Raw genomic sequence first — 25,504 nt, 5'->3', positions numbered from 1 at the left:
TCATATGTAGGCACCGGAAAAACTTCCGGTCTTGGCGGCCGATTCGCGGACTGCCTGTTGATTAGATTCCACCCTGCGTGGAAAGCTCTGTGTGCACCGTAGGCTTCGCCACTGCGGATGGCCCGGGATCTGATCGGGCCGGCGCTCCCGCCCGGCTTCACGGCTCGCGGGACAGCGGAGGACGAGGAGAGGGAGCCTAGTCCAGGTGAGAGGCCGCCTCTGCCCGCCAGACCTTGCCTCCTTTTGGAGGAGGGTTCTGGGGCCTGAAAGAGCGGTGGACGAGGAGTGGACACTGCCATGGACGGGAACTGGACACTGTCAACTTTGTTCCCAAACCCTAGCATGGAGGTCGTGAGCACTCCTCGGAAAATAGGGTGCATTGCGCGAGGCTTGACCTAGTAATGTTTGTGATGAAGATGCATTCTTACTTAGCCTTTACTGAACAAAAACATGCACTCAGTAATTTAGTCCTTCCAAGCACTAGATAAAAACTGTTATTAATTCCATGTTAACACACGGGGAAACCGGAACTCTAATGAGTTCCCACGTCAATCAGCTAGTAATTAGAACAATCTGTGTTCCTAACCTCTGTGTCATATTTATTACTTTCAACAGTTAGAGACCCTTGGGTCTCCAGCCCGAGATCCGTTTCCCTAAGGTCTCTCTATCATTAGCTCACTCACAATCTCATGCACTCCCCATGTTCAAGTCAGGACAAATTTCTGCGCGATTCCTCAGTACTCTGCGCCTGTCTGACCTCGAAGTCTGCACTTCTTGACACACCTACAAATCCACCAATCCTTCAAGGCCCTAACTTAAATGTTACGTCATGGAAGCCTTTCCAAACTCTGCCAAGCACTATCATGCCTTTATCTTTACACATGGGTTTCTTCCTACTGAAGTTCACGTATTTATTGACCTATATTTTTATTTGGTTGCATGTGTAATAACGAATTATAGTTCACATTGAGAAGAATGGGAATCCCAGAACACTTAAATGTGCTCATATGGAATCTGTAACTAGACCAAGAAGCTTTTGTGGAAGCAGCAAGGAACACTGCATGGTTTAAGATAAAGATGTTGCCTGGGCTGTATTTCTTCGTACCTGTTCAGTATCTATGCTGAGCTAATAATTCATGAAGCCACACTCTGTGGAGTGTGACATCAGGATTGGAGGAAGACTCATCAACAGCATGCATTATGCTGATGATACCATTTTCCTTGCTGAAAGTAAGGAGCATATGAAATGCTTGCTGCAGAAGATCAAGGACTAGAGCCTTCAGTATGGATTACATCTCAACATCAAGAAGACATCAAGAATACAAAGATCCTCATCACAGGTCCAACAGTCAGCATTATGATAGAAGGAGAAAAGATTGAAGCTGTCAGTTATTTCATTTTGTTTGAAACAACAGTCAGCACCCTTGGTACCAGCAGTCAGGAAATCAGGAGACTTACTGCATTGGCCAAGTCTTCTGTTAGAGACCTCTCTATTAACAGACTGAGGAGCAGTGAAGGCAGTTTGAAGAGTAAGGTATGCCTTAATTCATGCCATGGTGTTCTCAATCACCTGCTACATGTCAGAAAGCTAGATAATGAATAAGGATGACAGAAGAAGAATTGATGCCTTTGAGTTGTGGTGCTGGGGAAGAATACTAAATATCCCATGGACTGCCAAAAGAACAGATATGTCCTGGGAAGGATGCAGCCAGAGTACTTCTTGGAGGCAAGGATGACAAAGCTTCATCTTTCATACTTTGAACATGTAGCTAGATGAGGCTGTTTCTTGGAAAGGGATATCATGCTTAGAAAGATAGAGGGTCACTGAAGGAGAGGAAGATCCCTATAGTGAGATAGATTGGCACTGTGACTTCAGCAGTGGGTTCTAGTGTCTCAGATATGATGAGGATGGCATAGGGCCAGTTTCAGGATGAATGGGGTCACTGTGAGTCATATTATAATCAGCAGCACCTAACAACAGCAACCACAGTTTATTCCTCATATCTGCCTCCATTCCTGCCCTGGTTTACTGGCCATAATAGAGATGTGATACTTGCCAAGGCAATTAGAATTCCCCCAGCTGCTTCACAGGACAAAGATGAGTAGTCTCCTTCTGCCCAATTTAGAACCTCTGGAAACCCACCTGAGGTTCAGCTATGCGTTGGTTCTCACTGTTGTCTTTGTTTCTTTTATCTTTTCCTCTTTCTGGTTTTATTCTTGAAGTGCTTTAGCACTTTGTTCTGTGCCTCTTTCTGTCTTGAAAAGTTGTTTGGTTTTTTGTTTTGTTTTGGTTTTTTTTGACCCAATTCAGGTCAGTGTCTGGTACATAAAAGGTCTCTGGTAGATGTTTGTTAAAGAACTTTTTTCTTTAAACACACAATTGGCCATTTTTAACACTTTAAAAAAAATTTTTTTTATTGTATTATTTTTACGTATACCGTCAAATCAGATCTGACTGGTACAGGAGGAGAGTGTCCCCTCCTTCTCCAGCAGAGCATCTGGTGGATTTGAACAGCATACCTCTGGGATTGCAGTGCAGCATCTTGCCACTAGGCCACTAGAGCTCCCTTTGTTTTTAACACTTTAACACTATAATCTTACATGATGAAATGCTATTCACTTCAAAACCTATTTAATTGATCTAAAACACATTCCCAGAATTTTGCAGATAGCATTTTATCACAATATTCTCTTACATTATTCTGATCTGGACTTTTTATAAGTTTATTGGTACCATTATCCTTGATGATTGTTGTTTGTTTGGGGTTTTCTTTTTTTTGTTTTGGGTTTTTGTTTTTTGGGTTTTTTTGGCTTCTAATAAAGTTACCTTTATGTTTTTCCCTTAACCTTTTTATGAACTACGATAACCATACTAAAGGGTGAACATACAGAAAATTCACAGATGATAAAATTTCACTAAGTGAGGATGCCTGTGATACCAGTGCGAAGACCAAGAACTGGAACATTACAATTTATAAAAGCTGCGCTTGGGCCATCATCTCAACACTGTCTGCCCCTCCCATCCAGCCTCACAGCATTGTGACGGCATCGCTTATGGCTGCCCTTGACTTCTGATTCATAGTGACTCTCCATCAAGTTTCCAAGGCTGTAAATATCAATGGGAGGAGACTTCCCGGCTTTCTCCTCTGGAGCAACAGTGGATTTTAACCACTGGAGTCTCACAACCTTTGGATGAACAGTGCAACACTCTGTGAACTTATGCTTGCTTTTCTACTCAAGATGTAAAAAAATAAAGCATTTGACTTTCTCCCAGCAACCCCAGAATCATCCTCAGCTTCTCTTACGGCTCTTACCTCTCATATCTGTAGCTTTAGCAAGTACTCTTTACACTTATTTAAAAGGTGGTTTGTAGGGAGCTCTGGTGGCCTGGTGGCAAGATGCTGCACTGCAATCCCAGAGGTATGCGGTTCAAATCCACCAGATGCTCTGCTGGAGAAGGAGGGGGCAATCTCCTCCTGTACCAGTCAGATCTGATTTGACGGTACACGTAAAAATAATACAATAAAAAATTTAAAAAAAATTTTAAAAGACCCAAAAGGTGGTTTGTTTGTTTGTTTCAAATCTAACCATTTTTCAGCTCTTAAATTAATTCCCCTTATCTGACGCCTTTGTCATTGTCCACTTGTAGGTTTTTTTGTTTCTTTTAAGGTAGTTTAGTTTATATACTTTGCCTTTTTTAGCCATTTAGCCTCTGGTTTCCAACTACCTTAACTGTCAACACATGGTCTTGCAAATCAGCATCAGCTGTTGAACTAGGGAAAGTGAAACAGTACTACCTACACTGAGCAGAAAGACTTGAGTAAGGTTTGAGCAAGTTACTTAACTTTTTCTGTGCCTCAATTCCTTTCTCTTGAAAATAAAAGTAACATCTTTCTAATAAGATAGTTGTCAGGAGTAAATAGGTAATGGGTGTAAAATTCTCAGCACTGCATAGCACAAAGGAAACAAAGTGTACTCTTCTTTCCTTTATTATTTTAAGATTTCTATTGTAGTGGTGTAGTGTGTTGTGAGGAGAGACAGGTCCTTAGAGAGGGACATCATGCTTGGGAGGGTGGAGGGACGGCGCAGGAGAGGAAGGCCCTCTATGAGGTGGATTGATTCAGTGACTGGGATAATTGGGATGGGAGTGTCAGAGACAGTGCGATTGGCACAGGACAGAGCGGAGTTTAGGGCTGTTGTACATAGGGTCACTATGAGTCGCAGGTGACTCGACGGCGCATAACAACAACAACCACAACATTGTAGTGGCATAGTTTACCGGGAGTTGCACTGCCAACTAACAGATCACACCTCTCTGGTCATTTGAATCCTCCAGCGGCCCTACAGGACGTAGATGGGCAGTCTCTTTCTGTACAAGTATGGCCTAAGAAACCTGCTAGAGGGTCAGCTGTGAGTCTCTTCCCACTTGATGGTAAAGAGAATGAGAATATTGAATGAATGGCCGACCTGATGTGCTATTTGGAAAATCATATATCCAGGTCTTACTTGACATTAAGTGAATCAGAATTTAGGGGAAGAGCCCAGGATTATATACACATATACACACACATATATATATATATTTTTTAAAGAAATATTTTTAGATTCTGACAAACATCTAGGCTTAGGAGCTTTGGCAGTGCTGATGAATGAATTCTAATGAGTGCATTACTTATCAGAATCAACAGAATAGTTGCTACAGTGATCTGTGATTTTCTTGAGATAGGAAGTGAGGACAAGTTCATCTGGTAAGTAGGCTGAAGAGAGAATCCTCTTTCTCCCCCAGCATCCCCATCTCATTCCAACCTCTTTCTTTTTTGTGTTTGTTTCTCTGTGAGCGAATTGTGAAAGTTAAACTAGTGCAACCAGGATGCTCCTTAGAGGTAAGGATGGTCCAGTTCACATTCCTTGGGCATGTTGTCTGAAAGCACCAGTCCTTGAATAAAGACCGGTCAGTGCTTGGAAACATAGAGGGTCAGTGAAGAGAGGAAAACCTTCCACAAGATGAACTGACACAATTGCTGCAACATTGGGCTTGAACATGGTAGGAGTAGTAAGGGTGATGCAGGCTAGGGCAAAGTTTTGATCTGTTGCTCATGTTGTTGTTGTTATGTGCCATTGAGTAGCTTGCATCTCACATGGCGACCCTGTGTGCAACAGCCCTAAAACCTGATCTATCCTGTGTCAACCTCACTGTCTCTGACATACCTAACCTCATTACCCCAGTCACTGTATCAGTCCACCTCATAGAAGGTCTCCCTCTCTTTCTGCATTTCTCCGCCCTTCCAAGCATGATGTCCCTCTCGAGGGACTGGTCCCTCCTTGCAATATGCCCACAGTATATCAGATGAAGCCTAAGAATCCTTGTCTCCAAGGAGTAGCCTGGCTTCACCCTCTCTAGGAGGAACCTGTTTGTTCTCCTGGTAGTCCATGGTATATTCAATACTCTTTTCCAGCACCACACCTCAAAGGCATCAATTCTCTATCATCCCTAATCATTGTCCTGCTCTCTGATGCATAGTAAGCAATTGCGAAGCCTGAATCAGGTGCATCTTAGTCCCTAGGCTGACGTTGTTGCTTTTCAGTACTCTGGAGAGGTCCCTGACAGCTGACTTTCCCAATGCAGTTTGTCTCTTGATTTTCTGGCTGCTGGTACCAAGAGTGTTGATTGTGAGCCAAGCAAACTAAAGCTGGGGAGTTGACCCTCTGACAATTAACTAAAACTTATGTGTATTTTGAGGGGGAGGAATCATGAAACTCTCTTGGGAAGTACACCAGCCAATTTAAAAACTATATCATCAGGGTAATTATATGCTATTATTAAATCTATACATTTAGATAGTAACAAAGTTCTTGTGACTACCCCAATTATACTTTGTTAGACATGATTCTCTCTTTCACTGTACACAAAACACTAGCAAAAGTCAGTCAAGTTCCTAGTGAATGATAGGTAACTGGAGCTGTGAGTTGTACAGGGCACAATGCGAAATGGCAGCTAGATCCTTCACTGGAGGTTATGGTTAACTTGTTGTTTTGTTAGTTGCCTTCAAGTCAAGTGACTCTTGGCAACTCTGAACAACAGATCTGAGCCCTGTCCTTTCCTGTGCCATCCTCACAATCTCTTGACACAAATAATAAATCCTCTTCAGTTGCAGGACCAGCTTTGCCTCCTAACTATAAAAGCAGTAGTTCGGATTCATCAGACAGTGATGAGGACAGTAGTTCTTCATATGAAGAAGGAAATCGGGAGTCTGAAGAAGAGGACCCTGGTCCACCTGCAAGGTCAGTCCTCCTTTAAATGATAAGCCAGGCTGTAAACTTAGTGTAAGTGGACTCATAAAGGCCTATCAGTCCAATTTCCATACAGCACAAGAAGAAATCTTTTTGTGTTGCATTATATCATGGTCTTTACTTTTTTACAGAGTAACTTATCCTAGTAAAGTATAGCTGTGGAGGTTTCTTAGCTAAAGAATTATTCCTGAAGATGGTAACATTTGTGGAGTGGCTAAATATATCCTCTAAAAAAAATTTAAAAAATATTTGCACATACATACAGTGTATATTTTTTATAAAAGTAAATGAAAGATTGTCTTTTATAAAATGGGATTGCTTTCTTTTTAAAATTTTGTTAACACTTAGCAGAGCATACAACTAATTCAACACTTGGTCCAAATATATTTCCATGACACTGATTGCGTTGTCTAAGTTTTCCAGCGATTCTCACCTTTTCTATGTTGTCCCCTCCCCATTAGCATACACTCACTATCCCCTTTATTCTCTAATCTTTTGAGTTACTGTTGTTCATTTGATTCCCATCTAGGTCTTAAAAGAGCCCAGTGCTCAAGGGAAGGATTCTCTACTGATTAAGCTACAATATTGCTTGGTTTACATGGTTTAGGGTTTAAAGATTATCTCAAGGCACTACTTTGGTAGATTCATTACAGCCTCCATGGCACTAGATTCCATGAAAATATGTAAGGTTATTCTGCACTTCCACTCCCCTTTTGACCAGGATTCTTCTATAGAATCTTTGATCAGAATGTTCTGTATTAGTAGGTAGGTGCTATCGAATTCTGGTTTTACAGTATTCATGGAAACAATTAGCCATACATTTCATGTTGTTGTTGTTGTTGTTGTTGTTGTGTCCTCTCGAGTTGAAACTGACCCATACCTGACCCTCCCGCAAGTTTTCAGAGACAGTTAATCGCATGGGAGGAGATTGCCCATCCTTTCTTCTCTTATAGAATGAATGAATTCCTTTTTCATTTAGTCTCACCATATATCCATGTGAATAAGAAGTCAGGTCTTTATTTATTATTGGGTAATTGGGGGATATTTATGCATATTAAGGCTTATGAAAAAGAAATAGCTTAAAATGATTTATTCTTATTATTTTCTATTGTAATTGTAATGAAAGTTTGCAGAAAAGTTGGATTATTATTCATTCATTGTTGCGCCTTTTCCTCCCGCCCTGTCCTTTCCCTGTCCCACATTGAAAGACTTTCCTTTTTTTCCTTTTTTTATTAATTAATTTATTTTTCATTTCAATGAACATCTACAGAGATTTTAAATTACTCTGAAAGCCAAAGTTAATAACTTTTCACTCATCTTCCAAAAAGTAGACTTTAAAATTATGGAGCAGAGTTTTTATTACCATAAATATAGGGAGTTGATACATTGTTGTATATATGTAACCAATACTTAACTATTGTGAGACCAAAATGTAATAGCAGGAAAATAAAAGTATAGTAATAATTTTGATGTTGGATTGGGGTTTGTGGATTGTTTCCCCAACATAGCAAGATTATTTGTTTTCTTATTTATTCAACACTTGAAATTAATACTTACTTTTTAAAATTAAAATTTCTCTCTGCAAAAGAATGTTTTTCCATGCATGCCCAGATAGTTACACTCCTGCGTTTCTAGAAAACAGAGGAGAAAACAGAATGGCGATGAGGACAATGACGATGACGGGTTTTTCGGACCAGCCCTTCCTCCTGGATTTAAAAAGCAGGATGATTCTCCTCCAAGGTGATAAATATGTAGTATGTCAGGTCACTCATAGTGCCACTAATGTCTGTTACTTGATTAAAAGTGTATCTAGAATAGTATTAATAGGTAACTTTTGAAATATATCGTTCATAGAATTGATTTCTATAATTACTTATTTGCATGTCTATCACATTTTTATAATTTATCATAAAATTTCCACATTTCTTAATACTCAAAAAACTGTTTTGTGGTAGACTGGAGAGAACATTACTCTCTCTGTCTTTCTGTTTTTTAATATAAAGAGAAAAAACAAAAAAAGACCAGTGAGAGGGAGGCCAGAGATATGAACTGTAATTGCAAAATTATATTCAGGAAAAAAAAAACTCTTAACCTTTTATAGCTGGTAAATGTTAGCCAGTTTAATCATCATACCAATATAAACTTTTGTTTTTCATGTGTGAATGAGCTTTGGATCAGGGCAGTTTAATGAGCCAAGACAAGTACCTGGGACCAAACCCTTCTTCTAATTCTTTTCCCAGGCCTGACTGGGCAGCTTCTAATTGAGCACAGTGAAACCTGGAAGTTTCAGCTTAGGGCTTCCGCTTGAAAGAAGGGGCCTCAGCATCAGATAGGCCAGGTTCCAGACACCAGCTCAGCCGCTTAGCGGCTCTGTTAACCATGGGCACACTCTTCCTCACTTTGAAAGTGGGAGTTAATTATACCACCTAGGGTTGTTTCAAGGAAACAGAAAGGCTCAGTCATTGAAATGTGGATAGCACAGCACCTTTTCCTTCTCCCGTGGGCCTGCTTTAAACTTCCACACTGTTCCTGAGTTCTCAGTGAGGCCAGTATGACAGATTTCTATACCACCTCAGTGCATGTGCCTTGCATTGCTGTCCTGTGTGGTATGCACATGCTGTATATATATTCTTAAAAGAACTCGATTTATACTTAAGTAGCTCAGATTAGAATGCCCCTGAGGCATTTTTCAGTGGGAGGCATCTATTCCGGTGATTGCCGGGATTCTTAGCCAAGGCACAAAATAGGAAAGACCTTTACGTAGTCTGGTCTATAGTAAGAACTTTTTAAAGTATTACCATTTTTATCTAACAGTGGTGTGTTTTTTTTAAGTAGGCATATTCTACTACCAAAGGTTACAAACTACTGTAGTGTCTGATTATCAATAAGTACAAAATAAAATGCAAAAGTTGTATTTTTAAAAGGTAAGGGGAAAATACAGATAATACTAGTGAGAAATACTAAGAAATACTTTCCTAAATAAAAGTTCTCATTTCAACATTTGTTAGTATCTGTCTTTAGTTGGAAAATTTCAAGTGATGGAAAATGATAGAAGTGAATTTTCTCTTTCAGGCCAATAATAGGTCCTGCATTACCACCTGGTTTCATTAAATCTACACAGAAAAGTGACAGAGGCAGAGATGATCCAGGACACGCATCATATTTCAACTCTGAGGTTTGGAACTTTTAAAGAATAAGATGTAACACAGTTGCACTTAAAATTTCATAGCATCGCAATAATGACAATCATTTGACTCAACTGTAATAGCAGACATTGCATTCAGATTAATTTATGATTGTGACGTGAGTAGGTGACATTAGAAGTTATCACAAACGTAAGATTCTATTAGAAAAATAACAAAGCAGGATGTTATCTGTATGTGCTTCTCATTTGTCAAGGAAGACTTTAAAGTGTTAAACCACAAGTGTGTCTGTCAGTGGCTGAAGAGACTTCCATTTACACTTACACAGTCGCTGAAACATGTCTGAGAATTCATGACATGCTGCACAATATGAATGACTACAGAACAAATGATGCTAAGTTAGTCAGATACAAAAGGACAACTGTGGTATAAAACCATGATTATGAAAGACTAAGGAAATGCTTACACGCTAGAATCATACTTGGTTAGTTAGCAAGGATGGGAAGGGAGGGAGAGAGAAGTCAAAATGAATAAATTGGTATGTTGGTTGAAGGGCAAGGAAATACACAGTAGGGGTGGTGGTTGTTGTTGCTAGGTACCACCAAGTCAGAACTGACCCATAGCTGACAGTCTGGAGGGTTTTCAGAGGCAGTTAATCGCATGGAAGGAGATTGTCCATTCTTCTTCTGCAGAGCAGCTGGTTACCTTGAACTGGGTACCTTCAGGATTGCAGCACAACTTCTTGCCACTAGGCATTAGACAGTCTAATTAATTATATCAATCAATTATAATTAATATTATAAAACAAAATGTCTGTGAACAATTGAATGTAAAACCAATATGATTTGTAAACTTTTACTCAAAACCAAAAAGAGCCTTGAAGAAAGTAAATAAACTACTTCTGTGAGTTCATTACATCACTTTCCTCAGTGGATAGTTTTAAAATATTAAAATTTTTTAAAAAGTGAAAAAAGTTCAAGGAAATTTTGCGATTTGACCTGGAGGGGAAAGCACAGAAGGGCTTTTAAATAATGATCTTTGTCCTGAAATTAACCCCTTTCTACTCAGCTCTGGTAACTGCATATATAAAATTCACTTAGGTATTTGAGTGATTTTATAGGTCAAGGGATTTTGGAGTATAGTATGAGGACAATATTTCTAGTTAGAAGCCTGATGCTAGTTGAGATTTCTAGAACATTTTCTAGTTTGTGGTGCATTTCCCAATATATGGATTTTAATTTTATCTTATTCACATCCTCATGAAATATATATTATCCTTACTTAACAAAAGGCCAGATAAATGGGTATTTTAACCACAGTCATACAGCTTTTAATTAGCAGTGCCAAGAATCAAAGTTAGTCTTGTGACTTTGAATCAATTACCTGTCGGTTCTATTACGCTTCAGTCAGCTGTATATGTTCTTTTCATTTTCAGTTTGGTGTGATAGGCCTAGTTTTTTGTTTGCTTCTCCACCCCCAGATATAGTTTATGATTCCAGAATCCTAAGTGGTCTTTGTTTATGAAGATTTCATCTACCTTCCTCCCAGAATGTGCTGAAATGCTGCCTTCATGAAACCATTGGCTATTAGATAAAAGGAAGATATTGGCTATTAGATAAAAAGGAAAATTATAATTATTTTATTATCTTAAACCTTAATACTGATTTTATACCATGTGTTTTTTTTTTAAGATCTGAGCATTCAGTTTATCTCACTGAGTTTTTGTGTCTACTTATTGTTGTTAGTTGCTCTTAAGTTAATTCTAACTCATAGCACACACCATGTGTGTGGAGTGTGTGGAGTAGACCTGTTCCCTAAGGTTTAAAGGCTGAGACCTCTTGGGAGGACATTGCCAGAATTGGCTTCCGAGGCTCCTCTGGATGGCTTCAAATTGCCAACCTTTCAGTTAAGTGAATCTTTGTAAATATATTTTCCTAAACCAACCAAAAAATTCCAAACTTACTGCTAGTCAAGTTGATTCCAAATCTTGGTGATCCTTCAGCCGAGTTCTGAGGTGGTAGATCTTTATGGGAGGAAACTGCCTATCTTTCCCCGTATCTTTTATCACCGAACTGCTATCTTTGCCTCTTGGAGTAGCTAATGGATTCAAACTACAAACATTTCAGTTAGCAACCAAGCACATAATTACTGTATCAGCCTGGACCCTGTTTCCTAGCTTTCCTCAGAAGGAAAATAGGAATAGAAAGCTGAGTTTACATTTTTTAAGATCATCAAATAAAGCATGATATCCCAAAATCCATAGTTAGTAATGTTTATACATGTATATGGAGTTTAGATTAGGCTAAAAGATAGTTTATAATTATTAAATTTCTTGTACATCTAGCAATTGCTGTTGTACAAATGTACTCCTGATTCTGGTAGTATGAAAACTAATAGAAAAAAATTGCCCATCAAAGTTGATAGACAAATACTCCATTGTTATTTATATATCTTCTTGAGGATAAGAATTCCCTTGAAACCTAGTTTGGCAAGGTGAAGGCTTTCTTGGTACAGTGATTACGCACCAATACATTGTTTTCTTTTTCATTTTATTTTCTGTCCATAATCAACTTAAGTTAAATTTTAAGTAATATGAATAATATTCCAGAACTTGTAACCTTTCTAATACCTTGTTTTAACAGGAAACAGATAGCAGTGAGCATGATGACATTGTTGGACCGATGCCTGCGAAAGAACCAGTTACCTACAGTGTAACCACAGAGTTTGAGAAAAGGTCCCAGAGAATGAAAGAGAAACTTACTAGAGGAGATGTAAGTTTTACACAGGCTTATACACTTGACACGATGATACAGACTGTTGTTGTTAAGTGCTGCCAGGTGGAGAATGACCCGTAGGGAACCTATAAACAATAGATCTGAACGCTCTTCTGACCTCTGCCATCCTCACAATTTCTGACATGTTCAAGCCCATTGCTACAGACACTGTGTCTCTCCACCTGGTTGAGGGTATTCCTATCTTTCGACAAACCCCTATTCTTCCAAACATTATGATGTCTAAGGAATAGCCTCTCCTAGCAACATGACCAAAGTATGTGAGATAAATCTTTTATCATCTTTGTCTCCAAGGAGCATTTAGGCTGCACCTTTTCCGAGGCATATTTGTTTATTCTTTTGGCAGTCCATGAGATATTCAGTACTCTTCCCCAACAACACAGCTCAAAGGCATCAATTCTCCTCCTGTCATCTTTATTCATTATCCAGCTCTTAGATGCATAACAAGTGAAGGAAAAGACCATGTCCTTAATGAGGTATACCTTAGTCCTCTAGCTGACATCATTGTTGTTGTTGTTGTTGTTATGTGCCGTTGAGTCGCTTACAACTCATAGCGACCCTATGTACAACATCCCTAAACTCTGCTCTGTCCTGTGCCAATCGCACTGTCTCCGATACACCCATCTCAATTACCCTAATCACTAAACAATCCACCTCATAGGGGGTCTTCCCCTCCTGCGCTGTCCCTCCACCCTACCAAACATGATGTCCCTCTCCAAGGACCTTTCCCTCCTTGCAACATGTCCAAACTATGTTAGATGGAACCTTAGAATCCTTGCCTCCAAGGAGCAGCCTGGTTTGACCTTTTCCAGGATGAATCTGTTTGTTTTCCTAGCAGTCCATAGTACCCTCAATACTCTTCACCAACACCACAGCTCAAAGGCATCAATTCTCCTTCTATCCTCCTTAGTCATTGTCCAACTCTCTGATGCATAACAAGTGATAGCAAAGACCATGCCCTGTATCAGACGCACCTTAGTCTCCAAAGAGACACCATTGCTCTTCAGTACGTTGGAGAAGTCCCTAACAGCAGAGTTTCCCATGGCACTATGTCTTTTAATTTCCTGGCTGCTGGTGCCGAGAGTGTTGACTGTGGAGCTAGGCAAACTGAAGCTGTGAACAATCTCAATCTCTTCACCATCCATCATTATTCCTCAATAATTTGGAGGGGTTCCTGACTGCACACTTCCTCAGTATAGTAAGTCTCCTGATCTTCTTACTGCTAGTACCAAGAGTGTTGATTGTGAATCCAAGTAAGAGGAAGTTGTTGACCCCTTCAATCTTTTCTCCATCTATCATGATGTTGCCAGTTGTGAGAATTTTTGTTTTCTTCAAGTTAAGATGCATCTATATTGAAGGCTGTTTTGGTTTGTTGTTTTTATTTTTTTAAATATTGGTTTGCATACAAAATTTGTATGCTGGTATTTCGTTCATAAACGCTGTGATTCACACATTCCTTCATTCATATTGTGTTTCATATGATCACTCCCATACACTGTGTTTTATAAAATTAATCAGCATTGATCTATGCCCACTATAACCCCATCTCTTCAAGTCCCCCACTAGATAGATCCTAATTCCTTCAAGCCTTCCCTCTGTGGTCCAATTATTTCCCCCCTCCCCACTCTCAGCCCCCTTGCCTGCCTCCCCTTCCCACTTTGAACTTTTATCCACATCTTACTAGTTATCCTCCTTTTTTTACAAGAATGGTCTTATACGGTATTTGTCCTTATGGGACTAATTAAGTAAGTATGTTCAGCATATTATGCTCTCTAGCCTTTCTCATATTTTATAGTTCTTTATGAAAATAATTGACCTTAGGTGCTGCATAATGTTCCATCATGTGAGTGTACCACAATTTATCAATTCAGTTGTTTGTTGATGAATATTTGGGTTATTTCCATGTTTTTCTTACTGTGAATAAGATGTTACTGCTCTGAACATCGGTTTTCGGATCTGTTTGTGTCTCAGTTGATTTTCCTCAGAATATATTCCTGGAGTGGGGTAGCTGGATCTTGTGATATTTCTCTATTCAGCTTTTTGAGGAAAAGCCAAATGAAGGCTGTATTCTTTGCTCTTCTGCAGCAAGTGCTTCAAGTCCTCCTCACTTTCAACAAAGCAAAGTTGTGTCTTCTGCATAACTCAAGTTATTGATGAGTCTTCCTCCCTTCCTGATGCCACATTCATCTTCATAGTGTACATCTTCCAGTGTTCAGCTATTTTTCTTAACCTTTGCTTTCTTTTAAAGGATTCACCTAAGCCAATTACAAGAGAATCATGGATGACTGAGCTTCCTCCAGAAATGAAAGACTTTGGTCTGGGGCCAAGAACTTTTAAAAGACGAGCAGATGACAAATCAGGAGATCGCTCAGTCTGGACAGATACTCCAGCTGATAGAGAAAGGAAAGCTAAGGTGAGAGGCTGAATTGTTCATTTATTACTGTCTAATTTGAAAGAATAAAAGAGAACATGATTTAAGGGTTGTTGTTGTTATTGTTGTGTACTATCCAGTTGTAATCAACCGGTAAGTGACCCTCCAGCAGGTTTTCAGAGGCAATTAAATCTCTTGGGAGAAGATTGCCCATCCTTCCCCCATGGAGCAGCTGGTGGCCTCAAACCATGTGCCTTTGGGATTGCAGCACAGCTTCTTGCAACTAGGCCACCAGAGCTCGCTGTTAATTTAAGGGTATTGTTTTTAAACCTAGGAGCCCTGGTGGCACAGGACTAAGTGCTAAACTACTTAATCAAAAGGTTGGCAGTTCAGACCATCTTTGGGCATGCTGTCAGGATGAGCCAGTCCTTGGAAAAAAGGCATCACACTGAGAAAGGTCAAAAAAAGGAGAAGTTGACCCTCAACTAGATTGATTGACACAGGAACTGTAATGATGGCTCAAGCCCATCAGTGGTGGTGAGCACGGTGCGGGACAGGGCATTACTCAGAGAGTCACTATGAGGAGTAGTGGACTCCACGCTTGACAGCACCAGCCACCCTGCAGAGAAGGACGTGGCTGAATCTACATAAACATCGACAGCCATGGAAACCGCGCAGACCAGTTCTGCTTTGTCCTGTAGGGTCACTCAGCAGCAGATTTCCCCTCGGTGGCCATTATGAGGATAGAAGGTGACATTAACGACTTTTTTTTTTACCAGTAAATTATCCCATTTAAACCTCAGTATTCTGAGATCTAGTTAACTTGTCTCCTCATTTTAGTGATACATACTCTGAGTTTGTGGTGGCATATGTTCTCTTTTTACCAAAAGATTAAAGGAAATCTGAGAACTGTAATGTTGTTAGGTGCTTTTGAGTCAAAACCAACTCATAGCTGACCGTCCAGCAGGTTTTTAGAGGCAGTAAGTCACAAGGAAGGAGACTGCCCATCTTCCTCCTGTGGAGCAGCTGGTGAGTTCGAACCTTTGCAGAACAACAACAGATGAGGTGAATTAGCACACATAGAGCTGAAAAGGGCAGGACTAGGAGGCCAGGAGAGAGGTGTAGAAATGAGCCACACATCTTGAGAAGTTTGCGTTGGAATGCTTGTCTGTGCTTTCATACCTGTGTTTTATAAAAATAGCATCCTATAGTATTTATAAGCACCTTTAAGATTATCTCTAAAAATTATTAAAATAACATCCTATAGAATTTATAAGCACCTTTAAGATTCTCTCCGAAAAGCTGGCTTATTTTCTTGCTCTGTGGACTTTGTATCTGTGCTTTTGTTTGAACCGTTTTTATAATTTCTTCACTATGTAAAGATGTCTCACCCACAGCCACTTGTGCAGGGAGGCTTCCTTGGAGGAAAGTCCACAGAAAAATGGATACAGTCAGCCAGGGAGTGGAATGGGAGTTTTAAGCCTTGTGGTTGAATGCTTTAGACCTCAGGACTGAAAGTTCACTATTGACTGTGGATTGATAGAGAAATATTACTAGCCCTTAAAATTCAGGGGGTTCTGTATTACAGCATGTTGTAGTTGTATGCCGTTAAGTAGAAACTGACACATAGCTGACAAGTTTCAGAGGTAGTAAATTGCACAGGAGATTACCCATCCTTGTCCTGTGAAGCAGCTGCAGGTATGCTCACTAGTTTCAGGAAATTCTTTTAGAGATTTTTGGGAGCTTTCTGCCTGTGACTTATTCTGTAACATTTTATTTCTTCTATTACAACCTGTTTATTTTATTTACTTATTTTTTTTTGCCGCTAATTAAAATCTGCTTTCCCTTCTTAAGATTGGTGTCACTGTGGAATGAATTTACTAGTTTTGAGAACATATAGGGTCAGATTTCCTTTTAAACTTTATTTACCCTTTTGTATTTTTTTCCATGTTTATCAAACTCATATCTGAGTTAGAAAGTAGGTATTTCTTTCCATGTATTGGTAAGTCGGAGTTTTGTTTGTTGTCATGAAAATGATATGACAACACTAACTGATCCTTAATCAAGTACATTAATCTTTCTAATGGGAAAAGATTCAAGCATCTTGGCAAGTCTCTCCTGTCTACATGAAAATAACTTGGATGTCTTTTTTATTTATTCATAATTACATGGTTCAGTAAGTACTTGTTATCTGTGTTCATTCCTCAGGAATCACAAGAAGCAAGGAAATCACTCAGTAAGAAGGACGAAGAGCATATCATGTCAGGAAGGGACAAGAGATTGGCGGAGCAGGTATCTTCATACAATGTAAGTAAGGGAGTGAAATGTATCATCTTTTGTATTTTATGTCTTTGAATTCTGCTCTCATTTTTCTTTTTCTTTGTCTTCTAAACCTCAGACTTTTTTTGTACCCTGTCCTGAAAAGTCCACCACTCTTCTATGCATGATTTTTTAAAATGCATTTCACGTAATGTCAATTTTCAGAAATGTAGTTACTAGGTGCAGGTAGTGAGTGCTTGGTCACAAAGCAGAGCCTTGACATCACATAAAGATTCTCAGTTAAGAGTTTTGAATTACTACCAGATTTGGGGTGTTTGGTGTAAAGATTTAATATGGGGGAAATTTAAAATTTAGACACAGAAAACTATTTTAAAATCTAGTTCAATTTAAATTTACAAATTAAGCAGGTCAGTATTTACTTGATGTGTTCTGATATATGTTATATATATTCTGTTACATTCTGTCTTTAGAAAAGTTGGAGAGTGTTCTAACTCAAAAAGTAACTATTAATGAGTGAAGTTATGGTCCCTGAAAACCGTTCAGGAAAATTCCCCTCTTTTGACGGCATATGGTTGGGTAATAAAAAAGTTTATAAACATTAGAGGGAATAGGGTAAATGTGATTATAATGTGGATATTAAAATTAAATGTTATAAAACTGATCATTTCAATAGTTTAATTAAAAATTATTTTTTTAAAAAAAGTTCACAAACATTAAAGATACTTAGCTTGGTTGATTGGACATATCAACACCAGGAACAGGGAAGCATATATGAAACATTATAGGACATTGGCTGAAAACTAGACCTACATGTAACATTTATAAAAATTGACCAGTCTAAAGATAGGTCTCAAAAAAAAAACACCAAAAAACCAAACCAAACCCCTCAAAGAGTCACTTTTAACCCAACCATGTTCTGTGACCGTGAGAAATTTGAGTAAAGACTTGTTTGGCCATGGTTTTCAGTGTGTAAATCCACCACCACCTCTATGGGATAAAGATGGACAGTCTTCTTCCAGATGACTTCCTGCCGTGGGTCAAGCGTACACAACAATTACAACATTATCCATTAAAGTATGTACATGAGCAAGGTCTTTAACGGCTGGAAATTTTATTTAATCTTTTTACTTTATGAATTCATACTCTCCTTTCTCTTCTGTGCAGTTTTATCCTAATGAAATTTAATTTTTTGCTTGAAAGTCTTTTATGATTATGTTGCTATCGTAGTTTATTGTAACAAAAATTGGGGAAAGTAGGGGTTTTGTTTATTTTGGGGCATTAAATGTAAAACTACTTTTTTTCCTTCCTAGTTCAGTTGTGATTTCATATAATCAAACAATATAAATATGTTGTATATTTTGATAAATGAATATTAAGCATTGTAAAAAAACCCTAATCTCTTAATTACTTTTTCCAATTATTTCCTGAATGGTAACTTATTGTTAGATTAAGACAGAGTTTAGCACAGTTTTATTTGTTTCCTTTTTTAGTTCTGAGCATTAAAAAAGTGTTGTTTACATAAATAAATGGATGAGAAGGGATCCTATTTTATTATAGCAATGCCATTCAGTTCTCTGAACTGCTGGATTAATTTCCTTACACCTCCTACTAACCTATTAGCAAAGTATTTTCAGTAATCTCTTAGCTGGCAACTCATAAGACCTCCTTTGATCTCTCTCTCTCTCCCCCCCCCCATTAGTCACATTAATTTATTTTCAGACCTATAAAGTAGAAATAATAACAACCTACAGAGCTATTTTGAAGATTACAATAGAATGAATGTTCCATAAATCTTAACTCTTAAGACTTAATGAATGATTTTCTTTTATTCTGATTTATTTACAAAGTTTGAATACATTGCTTTTCACAAAAGATCCTTCCCATTTCCTTCACCCCACCCACACATCAAATTGTGCAACCCTATGATTAACACCCTACCCTCCACCCATCCTTACCCTTCTGTTTCCACTCCCCCCATCCTCATAATTACCCTACAGTAATGGTTTTATACAGTATTTGTCCTTGTGGGACTGAGTTAGTTCACTCAGCATAATGCTCTCCAGTCCCTCCCAAGTTAGGTAGTAATTAGCAAAATCATCGCTCCTGTGTGCTGCATAGTATTCTATTATATGAAAGTACCACAATTTCTCAATCCATTCATTTGTGGTTGGACATCTGGGCTGTTTCCTTGTTCTTGCAATGATGAATAATGCTGCTATGAACATTGGTGTACAAATTTCCATTTGAGCCTCAGTTCTCACTTTCTTAGGTTATAATCTAAGGAATGGAATAGTTGGGTCATATGGAATTTCTATGTTCAGCTTTTTGAAGATGCGCCAAACTGCCTTCCAGAATGGTTGTACCTTAAAGAGTGATTTTTATGTACCTGATATTGTGCTAAATATTTTTTACTTCTTAGATCTTATAGTTTCTTCCCCATATTGTTGTTGTTGTTATTGTTAAGTGTTGTCAAGTCATGTACAGGTCATAGGAACCCTGTGTTCGAAAAACAGATCTGAACCCTCTCCCATGCCATCCTCACAATCTCTGAGACAGTTGAGCTCGTGGCTGTAACCACTGTGTTGGTCCATCTTGTTGAGGGCTTTCCTTTCACTAACCCCCCACACTTCCAAGCTTGATGTCCTTTTCCAAGGAATAGACTCTCCTAGCAGCATGTCCAAATTATGTGAGACAAAGCTTCACCATCCTTGTCTTCACGACACGTTCTACCTACACCTCCAAGATTTATCCATTTGTTCTTTTGGCAGTCCATGTGATACTCAGTACTCTTCTGTAACACCACAACCCAAAAGTGTCGATTCTTTTTCTGTCATCCTTATTCATTGTCCAGCTATCAGATGCGTGGCAAGTGATTGAAAAGACCATGGCCTGGATCAGGAGCACCTTTGTCTTCAAACAGATATTATTGCTCCTCAATAATTTGGAGAGTTCCATGACAGCAGACTTGTCCTAAGCAATACGTTGCCTGATCTCCTGACTGCTGGTACCAAGGGTATTGATTGTGGATCCGAGTAAGGTGAAATCATTGACTCTTTCAATCTTTTCTCCATTTATCAGGATATTGTTAATCATGATAAACAGTGGTGAGAATTTTTGCTTTCTTGACATTGCGATCCAATGCATATTGAAGGCTGCAGTCCTTGATCTACTGCAGCAATGTTTCAAGTCCTCCTCACTTACAGCAAGTAAGGGTTGTGTCATCTATATAACGTAGGTTGTTGCTGAGTCTTCCTCCAATCCTGATGCCACATTCTTTTTCATAAAGTCCAGCTTCTCTCAGCATATGGATTGAATCAGTATGGAGAATGGATACAACCCTGCCACATACTTTTCCTGATTTTAAACCATCCAGTATTCCCTTGCTCTGTTCAAACAACCACTTCTTAGTCTAAGTATAGGTTTTGCATGATCAAAGTTGAGTTCTGGGGTTCCCATTCTTCTCCGTGTGAGCCTTCATTTGTTATTATCTACAAATTCAATGCCTTTACACAGTCAATAAAACTAAAATTGACATTTTTTTATGATTTTCTCTTTCACCCAGGATCCATCTGGCATCAGCAGTGATACCCCAAGGCCCATGGCCTCTTCTAAATCAGCTTGAACTTCTAGCAGTTCTCTATGTTTTGTGTCTATGTTCTAGCCACTTTTGGATAGTCTTCAGCAATTTTTTTGTTTGCATGTGGTACTAATGGTATTGTTCACTTATTTCCATATTCTATTTGATTGTCTTAGGAATGGGAACAAATAGGGATTTCTTCCAGTCAGTCAACTCAGCAGCTGTCCTCCAGATTTCCTGACATAGATTGGTGATTTTGTTCAGGGCTGCATCTTTTGGTTGAAACATGTCAGTTGGTATCCCATTAATCCTGGGGCCTTATTTTTTGCCAATGCCTTCTGTGCAACTTGACCTTCTTCATTACCAGTGGCTCTTATAATACTTTCTGAAATGTTTGTGTGTCAACCAATAAAACATAAATCATTTACCCACAGTTACTAGTGTTGAAAGGAGAAAGACCATCATTGCAACCCCATGTGTATCAATGGGATTTTTTGAAGGCTATGACTTTTCAGAAGCATATCACCATGTCTTTCTTCTGAGTCACATCTGAGTATGGTCAAACCTTTAACTAATTGCACAACCCAAGAATGCCTTATTCTTATATGGATACACATGTGTTGTTGTGGTGTACCATTGAGTCAGAACAGATCCTTAGCTGACCCTCCAGTGAGGTTTCAGAGGCAGATAATTGCACAAGAAGAGATGCCCATCCTCCTCACACACAGCAGCTGAAGGACTCGAACCTCAGGCCTTCAAGATTGCAACACAGCTTCTTGCCACTAGGCCAGCACTGTACAAATAGCGACACAGACATGCCACCCCGCCCCCCATACTCCTGCACCTATTTATACAAATTGTTGGGCCCAATGTTTATTGAAAATTGACTCTGGGACTTTATTTACAGTTGTGGGGTGTATTAGAGAAATAGGTTGGGGAGTAGGGGAGGCAAAGAATATCTCACAGTGCAATTCCAGTTTGGTCCAACAATCCCAGGCCAGATTAACAAGACCCAGTATCTCAGTTAGTGAAAGTCCTGGTTCAGTTCAGCAGCATAAATGCAAGAAGCCTCTGGTTTTTTTCGGTCATCCAGCAGACTTTATCTCAGAGCAGTTATCAGTCAGCTTTTTTCCTTCAGTCATCCAGCAAACAATATCTTTTAACTGGCTTTTTTCCAAGGCTCCTCTAGTTACACCTTGCCACAATCTCTTTACAACAGTGCCACAGTCTCTTCACTCTCAACCACTGTTGTCACAGTCTCTCACAGTGGGGAAAGCGCTCCCTTATCTTGGTCTCATAGGTGTTGATGATATGTAAGACCACGTGTCTGCAGTTAAGGTAGCTGGAAATTATTCCCCCCTAACGGCCTAACACAATGGCTAGAAAACCCAAATTTCAAGGGTTCTGACACCCAAGAAGGTATTAGAAAAATGTAAATAGTGTTAATTTAAATGCATCAAGCTCACAAACTCATTGCCATCAACCTGGAATTAACCCCTAAGTGACCCTCCAGGGAATTTTCAGAGACAGTATATCATGTTAAAGGAGATTGTCCATCTTTCTCCTGAGCATCAGCAGCAGATTTGAACTACCTACCTTCGGGTTGGCAGCAACAACCACCACTACCTTTGGGTTGGCAGTGCAATTTCTTACTCTGTAGGCCACCAGATCTTGCTTTTAAATGTAAATTCACTAATACAGTATTATCTACACATTTTGTTAAAACTTTGTAATTCTCGATGGAGCTCATTCATCCCGTTTGTGAAAAATGCTAATTTTAACAAATCCAGTTCTCATTTTCAAATCAGCCATCATACTTTGGTTCCATCAGAAAAATCTGTCTGATTAATTGTTCTGTTTAAAAATATGTTCGTTGCTATTCCTTTGACATATCTGAATTCCAGATTAAGTATGTAAGGAGAAGGGAAGGACGTACCCTGACTTTTCTTCTGGATGAGCTAAGACACTGCCATCATATAACTGTATTCATATAAGTGTCTTGGTATTTTGCTATCACTGAGATCTCTTCACTCCTTTTGTCCCCAGGTGACATAGGGGCCAGGCCCTGGAAGACATGAATTTGTTAAACAAAAATTGTTCCATCTTCTGTGTTTTTGTTCTTCAATATCTGCATGCTGGACACTTCAACTAGAACCAGCAAACCCACTGTACTCTTTTTTTTTTTTTTCCCAGAAAAAAAGGATAATTTTTTTTTATTTCAACATTTTGCCTTGGATGAAATTTTTTTTCTTGAATCTACAGACAGTGTTATGGAAACAACAGTTAAGACAGCAAACTCTGTACTGTGCCAGACAAATTGCAAAAGAGTCAAGTTGTTAAAAAGCAAAGAGCACATTAGGACTAAAATGTGTCTGACCAAAGCTATGGTGTTTTCAGTACCTCATATGCATATAAAAGTGGATTATGAATCAAGAATTAAGAATCCGTGCTTTTGGATTATTATATTAGCAGAGATAACTAGATATACCATGGGATACCAGAAGTACAACCAGAAAGCTTCTTAGGAACAAGGGTAGTAAGACTTCGATTACTCTACTTTGGACGTGTTGTTGGGACAGACCATTCCTGGAAAAAGACATCGTGCTTGGTAGATCCAGAGGGTCATTGAACAGAGAAAGACTCTCAATAAGAGACTGACAATGACTGAAACAAAAGGCCCAAATAGCAGTGGAGAAGAGGATAGTACAGGACCAGGAAGTGCTCTGTTAAATAGAAGCTGCGAGCCAGAACCCACTTGATGGCATGTATCAACAACAGAGCAGTGCCCTTCCCTTCCACCCGCTTGTTAAGCCCAGTTCAAAGACCAGCATATCCAGGAAGCTTTGACTAGGCTACTGAGTGAGAATGTAATTGCTCGCTCTTTTGCATGAATGTTTTTGTGCTTAAAATTCCAGTATCTCACATGGTGCTTTCCATTGTGATATCATTTGTTTGGCCTAGTGGTAAGAGGAGTTGTATTGTGAACCCAAAAGCATACAGTTCAAATCCAGCTACCCCATGAGAAAAAGATGGGCAATCATCTCCCATGCAGTTTGCAGCCTCTTAAAAACTAGTCCAAAATCTACAGCCTCTGAAAGAGTCAGCTAAGAGTGGGTTTCAACTTGATGGCGCATAACACCAGCATGGTTTGTTTCTTTTCTGTTTTATACTTTTTTTAATTGTCTACTTTATAATTAGAGGTCATCCTCATTGTGGTTGAACTTAACTTCTGATATAAATGTCTTCATAGATGCTGCACTGGAATTTGAAAAAGATACTGGGTTTGTGAATGGCCTTCCTTCATGTGCCCTGCTATTGCCTAATTGTTTTGTTTCAATGGTCATATTCTGTCAATAATTTGTATAAACAAAGATTTTTTTATTTCTGCTATCTGTTCTCCCCAGGAGTCAAAAAGATCAGAATCTCTTATGGACATGCATCATAAAAAATTAAAAAGTAAAGCTGCTGAAGAGAAAAACAAACCCCAGGAGAGAATACCTTTTGACCGTGATAAGGACCTCAAGGTTAATCGGTTTGATGAAGCTCAGAAGAAAGCTCTGATAAAGAAATCTAGAGAACTGAATAACAGATTTTCACATGGCAAAGGCAATATGTTTTTATAAGTAAGTGTATTTCAGAGAAACCTATTTTGATACTGACCAGTTTGAATTTTCTATAAATAAATCTTTTTCTCAATAATTTTCATTTGGTTTTCTTTTAATAATAGATTATACACCTACAGTTATTTCTTTCCTAGTAAATTATGGTTTTTGATCATTTGGCTTTGTAGGATTAAAAAGGTAGTTTACTGGGGGGGACCCCAACATACCTTTGCTCTTATATAGCAGAACATTGCTTTTAAAAATACTAAACTGAATACATCTATCATGTTACATTAGCCATAAACTGGCTAGACTTTTTTATTAATTAAACAAGATCACAAGTAGAAAATCTTCATTGTTTTGAAAGGTTCCTTAGAGTAGTTTCAAAATCATGTCATCATTCATCTGTAACCCGGCTAGCAAGATCAGTATTAGTGGCTGCTTCTTAAAGTGACTTCAGTTGTATGGAACGTCCATGAATATTCAAATAGGCTAAAGGAAAATGTAGTTAAAATTAGAAATAATTACTTTCCAACTTACTCAGTTTTCTTATTCTTCAGGGGAATTTTGCTGTTCAATGAAGAAAAGTTGAAGAACATTCTTACCTGTCTGTATCCTCCTTTATTCTTTTGTTCTGAACCTTCAACAGTTAGAAATCAGTCCTTATAAACCATACGAACTTACCGTGCTTTAAAGTCATGTGGAAACAAAATCATCTTTCTTTTGTCAGTAGAATCTTCTGTATGTCTTTGACTTCTGAGAAAGTCTCACTTTTCTTAAAATCATTATTTGTAGTTTGATTTTTGTTTGTTTTCTGATTTTTCTTGTCTCACAAGTACCCTCTGTGTTCTGGGTGGTCCGTCTACTCCATCCCTACCGTGGTCTGGACCTCCTTGTCGGTTACAGTTAACCAGTTTTGAAACTGGCAGCTCATATGCCAACAGTGTATGTATGAATTGTAAATGGATCACTTTTTCCTTCTAATTTGTAGCTAGTGAATGCTCACTTACCTGAACATAGAAGGTCTGGGAATTTTGTCTGTTTTGTTTGTTACTAGTTTATTTTGACACTCAGGGCCTTTAATTTCTTGTATGGCTTTGGGGTTTTTGGTGGCGGTGGTGATTTGTAAATCAGAATTATGGATCCCAGTGTTCTCTTATGTGTGTTAAGGAAAAAATTATTTTTTCCAATTTTAATACTTACTTCCAGGGGAAGTAGTCTATGAAATGATCTGTATGTCATTAACCATTAGCATTGTTCAAATCTATTATACCAGTCTCTGTTCTGTGTAACCATAACAGTGTAAAAACTACACAGTTCTGTGTGTAAGTCACAACCAAAGCTTTTTCAGTCTTTGAACTTTGCTTCAGAATGGTTGTACGTTCCCATTTATATGTTAACAATTTTTAGTTAATTTATTTGGGATAGATTTTTATATATCAATCATG

General features: G+C 38.7%; 1 protein-coding gene across 1 annotated transcript; it reads left to right on the top strand.

Annotated features, from left to right (window-relative positions):
- The first annotated feature begins 117 nt into the window (after positions 1 to 117).
- Positions 118 to 24,077, top strand: GPALPP1 (GPALPP motifs containing 1). Its single transcript, XM_006884559.1, has 8 exons — positions 118 to 205; positions 6,156 to 6,282; positions 7,927 to 8,031; positions 9,364 to 9,443; positions 12,072 to 12,205; positions 14,475 to 14,639; positions 16,806 to 16,904; positions 23,859 to 24,077. The coding sequence occupies exons 1-8, from the start codon at positions 118 to 120 to the stop codon at positions 24,075 to 24,077; spliced, it is 1,017 nt and encodes a 338-aa protein (XP_006884621.1).
- Positions 24,078 to 25,504: the final 1,427 nt, after the last annotated feature.

Source organism: Elephantulus edwardii, unplaced genomic scaffold (assembly GCF_000299155.1).
Source record: "Elephantulus edwardii isolate Elephantulus edwardi_28Jun2011 unplaced genomic scaffold, EleEdw1.0 scaffold00036, whole genome shotgun sequence".
Lineage (NCBI taxonomy): Eukaryota > Metazoa > Chordata > Mammalia > Macroscelidea > Macroscelididae > Elephantulus > Elephantulus edwardii.
Note: the sequence above shows the minus strand (reverse complement) of the source record. Positions and strands in the feature narration are given on the sequence as shown.